The following is a 10402-nucleotide window of genomic DNA, read 5'->3' as shown; positions in this document are numbered from 1 at the left end:
GACCCACCGCGCGGTGGGTCGTTAACGAGGAGCAGATCTGCTCCTCGTTTTTTCGAGGAGCAGATCTGCTCCTTGCTCCTCAGCCTGAGGACCAATCCTCAGGCGAGGAGCAGGCGAGGAGGAGCAGCTCCTCCTCGCCTGAGAAGAGGAGCAGCTCCTCTTCTCAGGCGAGGAGGAGCTGCTCCTCCTCGCCGGAGGAAATTTTTAAAAAAAAATTGATTTTTTTTTATTAAAAATATAAATTTTAGGGATTAATTTGGTATATATGTAAAAGTTGGAGGATTAATTTGTAATTTGAAATTAAAAGGATGAAATTGTCCCTTTTTAAAATTGTTAGGTATTAATTTAAAACGTTTAAAAAAAATTAGGACCATTTTAAACTTTTTTCAAGCAAAAACCACCTTAGAAAACCAAAACCACTATTAAAACCGGAGAGTGAGTTACACTCTCTAAGGTGAGAGTGGGGAGGGGGGTTTTTGTACTAAATTTGACAAGTTTAGGGTAAAAGTGATCCCGTTTTGCTAATTTGGACGTTTTTGATACTTTGTGCCAAGTTCGGGGGGTAAAGTGATCCTTTGTTCAAATAAATTTAGATATTTACAATTTAGAATTTTATTAATATATTTTTATTTGCTTAAGTTTAATAGTATAATTTAATTAATATTATTGATTGTAAAATTGATAATTGCAGAAAGAAGGACCCGGTAATGGTGGCAGGGGAAAGAGTAAGCCTATTATAGCTGAATCTGATTTTGAGGAGTCGGGACAACGAAATGTTCGAAAGCGTGGTGTGAGTGCCTCAGTCCGACGACACAAGAAGGGGACTCCTGCTATTGAGGGAGCTAGTGAGACGCCAGTCGATGATCAGATACAGGATGATCGGATGGAGGATGATGACATGGAAGACCGTCGGATAGACGATGCTGATTTTGAGACATCTGAGGACGAGAGTTTAGGACCAATCGTGAACATTCGACGGAAAAAGGGGAAAGATGGACGGTTTATTGCTGAAACGTCATCAGGTAAATAAAATTTAATTATTTCATTAATTTAATAATAATAGTTAAAAGATATTAAATTTATGTTAATTGTTGTAATTGTAATTTCAGTGACGAGTAGAAGAGCCAGGACTGAAATACCTGCTTGGACTGTTAGTGATCCAGTGCCAGGTGGACCTGAGGACGGGAGTATTATTCCCAGTTTCCTTGGACATGTCGCTTATGGAATATGGACAGGGAAGGAGGAGCGAGGCACTCTGAAGTGTCAGAGTAGACATGCAGTTTGTAAGAGGCTGTCAGCATGGCATCATGACGCCTCAGACGAGGTCAAACACCTGATAGCCGAGAGTGGTTTGGGGCATCTCCCTGATATTATGTTCAGTCACTTGGATATTCCGCTCCTTTCTGCATTTGTGGAGCGATGGCAGCCTGATACTAACTCTTTTCACCTGCCATTCGGGGAGATGACCATTACACTGCATGACGTGTGGATTATTCTCCGTATTCCTGTGGACGGGAAAGTGGTTTCAGGTAAATTTTACTATATTTTTGTTTAAATTACATATTCATTTTAATAATTTATTTTGTATTCCTTAAAATAATACATGGCTGCAATATGTTTTCAGATAAGCCCGGGAAACAGTTGTTGCTTGCCTCCTGTGTAGAGATTTTAGGGATCTCTATGGATGACTTGTTAGCTAATTCGACGAAGCATTATGAAAATGGAGGGGTTCTGATTGAGTCCATTTTTAGGAATTGTGGACGGGGTTTGAGTGCTGAGGTTGAGGCAATAGCGTGGATGTGGCTGACGCTAGGTTGCACTCTTTTCGTCGATAAGACTGGCCACCGGGTTAAACCAGCCTGTCTTTGGGAGGTTAGGGATGGAGTCGCAGACGCGAAGGATTATTCTTGGGGTTCTGCTACACTGGCCTATTTATTTCGTCAGTTAGGAATCGCCTCTAGAGGCGACTGTCACGGTTTGTCTGGGTGTCTGACACTTCTCCAGGCTTGGATATACGAGTATTTTCCATGTTTCAGACCCCAGCGAGATAGGCTGATTACAGAGATTGGCACTCCTCGAGCACTCAGTTGGAGTGTATCCGGGACAGAGTGCACAGAGATCCGGCTTCAGTCATTGCGTGCCCGCATAGACAGTTTGACTGCCGACGAGGTACGTTGAATGTAATTGTATAGTTCAATTTTCTATATTTAGTTGAATTAAATTAACATGTTATTTTTTAATAATTTTATATATTTTGGGCAGGTGTCGTGGCTTCCCTTTGGTGGTGGCCCTGCTGCAGTCCTTCAGCGGACTGCTTACATGGGTTGGATAGTGTACAGGGACATTGTTGAGCCGTACATGTCCGCCAGATTTGTACGTCAGCTGGGGTATGTGCAGAGCATACCGTCGCCTATTCTTCGGCCGGAAAAGGCCGTTAGGGCGTGGAATTCAAAGTTGTACAATGTGGAGATGGCTCAGATTGGTGCGGTCGACGGGTGGCAGGGTTTTCCTATGACTTGCATGCTTCCTTTGACGTTGCTCGAGCCAGCCACTGTTCTTGCTGGAGCTTGCCATCCCGCGTACTTGGAGTGGTACGCACGATTTTCCCACCCGCAGGTCCTTAGCTCTGACGTTACAACTTCACGAGGCCGTCCTTCTCGCTCCAACATTGATTATGTAAGTCTTTATTAACTTAGTAATTAATATATATATATTTAATTGTTTAACTGATCTTAATTTACTTTCCTTTTGTAGTGGGTAAATCGTTTCAGTTCCCTGAGCCAGAGAAATCTCACGCGTATCACTGCGGCTAGTGCGCCGTTTGCCATTCCGGAGATAGATCAGAGCATATCTGAGTCGACCACTGACTTGGAGCGACTCATTGCAGACTGGCGGCTGGCAGATTGAGATTATTGTTTTTAGTACTCTATGATATTATGGTTTTTTTTTGTTTTGTTTGTTGTACTATTATGTTATGTTTTTACTACTCTATTATGTTATGTTTTTAGTACTCTATTATGTTATGTTTTTAGTACTCTATTATGTTATGTTTTTTTTTGTTTTTTTTGCAACAATTTATATCTAAACATTTGGCAGCACTTCCTCTATACTACTAGCGTAATACATATATAGCATCAATCCCAACCTAAAAACACATTATTTTGAAAAATATAATTTTTAGCAACAAATTCTAACAAAAATTCGGCAGCATTTCCTCTATAATAGTAGCATCACCCATTTTCAGGGACTTCCTGTAAAACACACAAATACATATATATTTGCCAACAACACCAACCAAAAAACACATATTATATTTACAGAGTATTTTTAGCAACAAATTCTAACAAAAATTCGGCAGCATTTCCTCTATAATAGTAGCATCACCCATTTTCAGGGACTTCCTGTAAAACACAAATACATATATATTTGCCAACAACACCAACCAAATGTATTACTAAGTAAAACAAGTGATACGGCCTCAAACAGAAGCATCTAACAATCTCTGCCATTGCGCTCTCCTGAGAACGTACAATCCCTCCAAATACTCAACGGTAGCATCCCTGTTTGTGAACCACAACGAGGCAATAGGAGGGACTGGAAAATTATCACATAAATCTAGACGAACAAAATGAGCGTATCTACCCAAAAATAGTATCACTATCTCTCTCAGTGGCCGTGAGTCGATATCAGATGAATGTAAAGGCAGAATGGTACACGTACCAAAACCCGCTTTCAGCTCACATGCACACGGAATCTGATGTGTTGTTCTTAGCACACAACCACAACGAACTAGAACATCGCAACTCAACTCTCTCATACGCCTTAGTTCCTTCGCCACTAAATCAAGACAGTAGTGGGACACTTTGTAGGAGACATGGTCGTATGGATAACCTCGTCGATGGACGCCTATAGTCTGTCTGGAGCCCTCGAGTGTTTTCCTGCCAATATAGACAACACACTAAATTAATGATAATGTCAACGTTATTTTTTATTATTAAGAAAATATTAATTATTATAGAAACATACCTAATATCAGTCAACTGGGACTGTATAACGCAGTCCACCTTCGTCCAAACTGTGTCTAGAGCACCTGTACTAGAGTTGAGCCACTGCTTTAGCTGAGCATGTGCACTCTCCACTCTACACGTAGTGGTGTTTCCAAAATGTAAGACTTTGTTTGTCCAACATGATACAAACTTCTCTTTGTGCCCCAACCAAGTACGGTCAAGATATTGCATCACAGCTGGAAACGCTCTAGTCCGCATTTTCACAGTGGTCAAAGCTGCTACGTATTGTTCCTCTGTTTGAGCCTTAATAAGTTTCTTCCACGACCCATTCATGAAAGTATCAGTTATTGCGGTGTCTCTCCCACACAGTTTGAACACTTTGTCTTCTACATCCTTATTTATGTGCCACGTACAAAGCAGATGAGGGGTATGTGGAAATATCTCTTTCACTGGTTTAAGCAGCCCCAACTCTCGATCAGTAAAAATACAAGTCGGCTGTAGGTGGTCGCCAATCAAAAACCTCAACCTTTCCAACACCCATCTGTAACTCCCCTCGGTCTCATCCTTCATAATTGCATATGCAATTAAGAAGTTCTTGTTAGAAGGAGTCATACCGATAATCTCAAAGAAAGGCATGTGGTATTTGTTGGTCTTATACGTGGAGTCCATACCGATCACCCAGGGGTAAGTTCGGACTAACCGCACGGAGTCAGGATGCGACATGAAAAGATGGGTCAACACACCTGTGCTCTCCTCAGAAAGCGTCCAGTGTAAATAGTTGTGCGTCAGAGCCAAATGAAAAAACTGACCTACCATATCTCTATCCTCAAAGCTGGACTTTCTCAAATTATCTCTGTAATTATAAACTTGTCTTCTTGTAGGGTTGTCAGATGGAAATTTTTCTTGAACAGCCGCCAAAATAGCACACGGCTTAGCTTGTGCCGCACTCATATCCCGCACAATCATTTTGGCCGCAGCGCTCAGTCCGCTCATCTGACGGTGTCCCTCAGGATACACAGCTAACGCATGATTGTGCATACTTGAAATCCCAGACTTCGCAAGAACAGTCCATGTGCCATTAATAAATTTCACCACAATCCTGAAAGGGCATTGGCAGGCCTTCGTCTTCGTATTCTTTCGTGCAAAAGAATCTAAATCTGTGTGCGACCCTCTATATCTCTCACCCCGACAACATTTCAAAAGTTTTACCAACCCCCCTTTCTTGTGAGACGAAATAACCAGCTCAAACCCAATCTGTATAGCAATTCCCTTTGCCCAATTTATTGCTTCGGTATCACTTTCAAACCCGTTTTCATAAAAAAACCGTTCACTGTAATCGATACCGTCACTGCCATAATCTTCTAAATGAACCTGCAAAACGAAAATAATTGTAACAATTTTCAGAAAAATAAATTAAAATTACACTAGTGAATACAAAAATTCGCTAACAAAAAAAGTTAAATTTAATCGAAACTCTAATTAAAAACACTAACAAATAAATAGTAGTCCACATAAAATTTAATTAAAACACTAAACTTATATTATAACTAATAGAATTTAATTGATCTCTAACTAATAAAAATTAATTAATTTAAAGACATTTAATTATTTATTTCATTAATTAAATTTTTTTTTTTATTTAAATTAAAAAAAAAAGAAAAATATTGTCCCTCAGGGACGGAATCGTCCCTGAGGGACCCATGGCCGCATGGGCCATCGCCCAACGATGGCCCATGGCCGCATGGGCCATCGCCCAACGATGGCCCATGGCCGCATGGGCCATCGCCATCTTTGGGCGATGGCCCATATGGTCCATCGCCGAAAGATGGCGATGGACCATATGGGCCATCGCCCAAAGATGGCGATGGCCCATGCGGCCATGGGCCATCGTTGGGCGATGGCCCATATGGTCCATCGCCATCTGTCGGCGATGGACCATTTAAAAATATTTAAAAAAAATTAAAAAAAATTTAAACGAACGTAAAACAGATAAAATACCTCGGCAAATCCGGATACGCTAGTTTCGGATGGTGGATATTCGTTTCCGGACGAATTACGAGCGTTATCCGTCATTTTAATCGAATTAGTAAATGTGGACTACTATCATTTGAGAGAACAAATTTTTTTTTTGGTTCAGAATTTTTTTTTTTTTTACAATAAGAGTAAAATGATAATTTTTGGGGCGGTGGCCAGTAATTTGGGGCGGCGAATAGTAAACCCCAAATTTTATGGGAATGGAGATGGAGACAGATTCATCCCCATTAAACGAAATATAAAAATGATCTGACGTTGTCTTTTCTTTTGTTGATAATTAATCAGCACTAACATTAGATTATTTTATATAGGTTGTTATTATTAATTTAAACTATATAGAAAAAAACATGTATGGTGTCAAATAATTTTATTTTATTTTCTACCCATTATTATCCACTTTCTCCTATTGAAAATAATCAATCCTTTCATGTATTGATAACTATATATTATCTTGCTTTCAAAAAAAAAACTATAGATTATCTTCTCTTCTTTCACTCATCTATGTAAAAAAACTCAAAATTTTAAAAGATCAAATAATTTTATATTTAAATCTTTGACTAAATGATAAACATATCCTTAAACTTTTTTATCGTAATCCAATTCGTAATTTTATAATTTGCAACAGTTATATCTAACTATTAATTTAAATCTATTATTGAGCATATAATTCTCAATTTAAACTCATAATAACTTCATAACTCTTCATAATATAGAATGAAAGATCAATTGTGTAAAATAATCATTCATGAAATTAAAAACTAAATCATCAATTTTTTTTTTGACATAAATTTAAATTGAGAATTTGATATAATTATCATAGATTACAAAATTGATGGATATGATTGTCATAAACTTTTCTAAGAATATTTTTGTCATTTTGATCAAAGATATATATAAAGTCATTTGTCAGTTTTAAATAGATTATTCATAAATACAAATTCAATATATAACTTCTATAATTGTTTTGGGTCCTTCTCTCTACAACTTTTCAATAGTTTTATATTTATTGTGTTTCATTTATTTTATAATTTATTCATATTGTTATAATAGTTTCATTAACATTTTAGCATTTAAATTAGAAATTTTAATTAATTAAAGGTTCAGTTCTTTAATCCTAATTATGTTAATTGTTAGTGACCGAATGAATTTACCAATTAGTTTGTGTAACTTTCATACATCATAACAGCAACGGTAAACAAATCTCACACTTACACTTTCAAAGTATAAATTTACATTAATTACACTACTTATCTGTTAAGATCAACACACTTGCTATATTCAAAAATATAAACAACGGTCATATATTTTTTGTAGTGCCATCAGGAGTCATTTTCAATAGGATTTTGTTACCGTTATAAACTCAAAGATTCTAGAGGCTTCATAACATCAACAAATTGACTCTCTTATAAAAACAGAAGAGCCAATAAAATTAGACAACGGTCGGATATATTTTGTTACCGTTGCAAATTAAAAATTCCCCTGAAGCCAAATATCATCTATAAATTGCCTTTCTCGCAGCATCCCAAAACATATTTGATATTAATTTCAAAAACAAATTAAATCTTACTTACCCTATTCTGGTTAAAGATTTAATTTCAGTTTTTTGCATGTTTAGATTAATTTTTTAGTGTTTTATTTGATTTGGGTTTTAATTACTGAATATATTTTGTTGTTTTCATTGCTTCTTTCTAATTTTAAGGGCTTTCAAGTCAGGCGATGGAGGCTGCTGCCGTGTCCGATAACTCACCGGCGGAACTGATCATTACTGTTCAGAGGTTTAATTTTAGTTTTTTCGTATGTTAAGATTAATTTTTGTGGTTTTATTATAAAATCATGCACATATTTGATATGGGTTTTGATAATTGAACTCAAATTATTATGGCGTCTTTTTAACCATTTTATTACTAGTTTCTTTGAACAGAAAACTATGAAGCCTAAACAAAGCTTAAAATTCTCTACTCTATTCGAATTTTATTTACCCTACAAATCCTTCCCTTTCCTTGTTTTTAAAATCAAATTTTATTGAATTTTTCTAATTATCTATGAAAATGATCTGAATTTTTTTTCCACTTCTAGAGCGGCCGTCGGTATCGGAGGAACATCGTCTTCTTTTAATTTAGTTTGACTCCGTCGATCAATTGTGAAGGTCAGTGTTTTCAATTTTCCATATCTAGTTTTCTTATAATATTAACATGAATGTTTATTATTAAAGTTAGGTTTAGGGTTTAGGATCTAATTAGCATTAGGGTTATAATTAGGATTAGGATTAGGAGATTAGGATTAGGATTAGTATTCAAATCAGAGTTAGTACATTTTAGTGGTGGGTTGAGGATTAGGTTTATAATTAGGATTTAATAGGTATAGGATTAGGGCTTATGATTAGGTTTTAATTACTGATTTCGTATTGTTGTTTTCATCGCTTCTTTCTAAGTTAAGGGCTTTCAAGTTAGCCGATGGAGGCCATCGCCGTGTCCAAGGACTCACGTCACTCACCGGCGGCGAAACTCAATACTGTATGTTCAAAAGTTTAATTTTAGTTTTTTGGTATATTTAGATTAAATTGGTGTGTTGTATTGAAAAAGCATGCACATTTTTGATATGGGTGTTGATAATTTTGAATTCGTTTTGTTATTTTTGTCGCTTCTTTTTAAGTTTCACTTCATTTCAATTTGAAATAACGGGCATTTCCTTCATGAAAAGAAAAAACATTACTAGTTTCTCATTACTCCATTCAAATTTTATTTATCTATATCTGATTTTTTTTTGTTCATAGATCGGCTGCCGGTATCGGAGGAACATCGTCTTCTTTTGATTTAGTTTGACTGCGTCCATCAATTGTGAAGGTCAGTGTTCTTATTATATATTATATGCTCTTCCAACCTTGTTGATGAATTTGCAGTTTGTTTAATTTTCATTTCTTTGCCATATTATTTTGTTCCTTTTTTGAGTTTTTATGTTTGTTGTTCAATGGATGACTGAATTTATATATACTCCGTTTGTATAATTTTGACTTTATAAGTTCTACAACTTTTATCTAATGACTGGTGGTATATTAAAGATCCAAACTGTCATTTTTCAGTTATAACCAAATCTCAAGATTCTATTAAGGCCAGCAGAATTATTTTCAAATTGAATTATGTTTTTTACTGTTTTAAATTCAAGTATGAGTTTAAAGACTATGTGTTTCTACCGTTTCTATTCGTTGTCGCGGTCCTCTACCGCACTTTACTGGCTCGTCGGATTGAGACAGTAAATGGATGATTGCTTGCATGCATCATTTGAGTCCTTTTAAGTGTTTTATGATCAATGAGTATGGTAAAAGGCAAAGGTAAAGAGCAAGTGAAAATTATCTGATTTTTTTTCCAGTTCTTATCACTTTAAATGCTCCTCCCAATTCAACAAAGTGTTACAAAATCATTGTTCAAGGCGATCGACAATGCATGTCATCTTGTCATTTTAATTCATAAATTTGTCATATTAATTACATGAACATAACAAAAATAAAACATATACTAATTTAATAGAACCGCCATTTCTAGAGTGGCCTATGGTAAGCAAAATTGGCTTCAAACCATCTCCATATTTGATTTTTTTTGTCAAAGATGTTGATATTTATGGATAGTTTGTTTGTTTTTCACATCATTTCTTTGAGTATTCTAAATTTGTTTTTGTGAATGTCGAATAACAATTTAAAATGTTTTTTTAAGAATAATATTTTGCCCTCCTATTTTCAATTTTTGTTTAAACGTTTTCGGGTTTGAGTTGAAATCTGTTTTTTTTTAAATTATTCTTCTCTCAATTTGTGCAATGCAAATATTTTACATTTATTTTGTCGTCAAATCTTTTTTTGTTTGTTGATTAGAATTTAGGATTTGGCTTTTAGTATTAGGGTTTAGAATAAATTAGTGTGTATAGGAGATTAAATGTTTTGGAATTTAGAGTGTTAGGATTAGGATTTAGGGGGATTATGGCGATTTCGGAGCTAAGAGTTAGCAAAAACCGCAAGTGACGGTATCGTGAAAATAGAATTTAGAAGATCTAATATAGATCTCAAAGAGATAGGTAGGTAATCACTGTTTAAGAAACTAGTATCTGGTTAGGATTAGGATAAGCTTATGGTTTTGGATTAGGGCTTATTACAATTTTTAGGTTTTAGGATAAGTGTTTAGGATTAGGAGGTTTATGATTTAGGGTTAGGATTATTAGGGTTAAAGGTTTGGATTTAGGATTAGGGTTTAGAATTAGGATTAAAGGGTTAGCGATTTAGAAGCTAAGTGTTAGATAAACCGCAAGTACGATAGAGACAATGAACCTCTAATATCACTTACTATAAAAAAAAAAAATTAAACAATTAATCAAAT

The 10402-nt window shown here is 35.7% G+C and overlaps 2 protein-coding genes and 1 long non-coding RNA gene across 4 annotated transcripts; 2 read left to right on the top strand and 1 right to left on the bottom strand.

The window, feature by feature from the left end:
• Positions 1-682: 682 nt before the first annotated feature.
• On the top strand, positions 683-2947 carry LOC126672719 (protein MAIN-LIKE 1-like). Its single transcript, XM_050366675.2, has 5 exons — positions 683-1022; positions 1110-1529; positions 1625-2169; positions 2263-2676; positions 2755-2947. The coding sequence occupies exons 1-5, from the start codon at positions 884-886 to the stop codon at positions 2905-2907; spliced, it is 1671 nt and encodes a 556-aa protein (XP_050222632.2). The 5' UTR covers positions 683-883; the 3' UTR covers positions 2908-2947.
• A 433-nt stretch (positions 2948-3380) lies between these two features.
• Positions 3381-6089, bottom strand: LOC126672718 (protein FAR1-RELATED SEQUENCE 5-like). Its single transcript, XM_050366674.1, has 4 exons — positions 6006-6089; positions 4027-5378; positions 3485-3938; positions 3381-3401 (listed from the first exon to the last, which is right to left on the bottom strand). Exons 1-4 carry the CDS (start codon positions 6078-6080, stop codon positions 3381-3383), a joined length of 1902 nt encoding a protein of 633 aa, XP_050222631.1. The 5' UTR covers positions 6081-6089.
• Positions 6090-7627: 1538 nt separating this feature from the next.
• On the top strand, positions 7628-9045 carry LOC126671626 (uncharacterized). 2 transcript variants are annotated; one of them, XR_007639062.1, is made up of 4 exons: positions 7628-7816; positions 8118-8187; positions 8478-8554; positions 8815-9045. It is a non-coding gene; the product is annotated as an uncharacterized LOC126671626 (long non-coding RNA). The 2 variants fall into 2 exon arrangements; XR_007639063.1 differs by having other exon boundaries at positions 8473-8554.
• Positions 9046-10402: the final 1357 nt, after the last annotated feature.

The sequence above is a fragment of the Mercurialis annua genome, linkage group LG3, assembly GCF_937616625.2.
Source record: "Mercurialis annua linkage group LG3, ddMerAnnu1.2, whole genome shotgun sequence".
NCBI classification, from domain to species: Eukaryota; Viridiplantae; Streptophyta; class Magnoliopsida; order Malpighiales; family Euphorbiaceae; genus Mercurialis; species Mercurialis annua.
The sequence above is the reverse complement of the archived record's forward strand: the minus strand, read 5'-3'. Positions and strand labels throughout refer to the sequence as shown.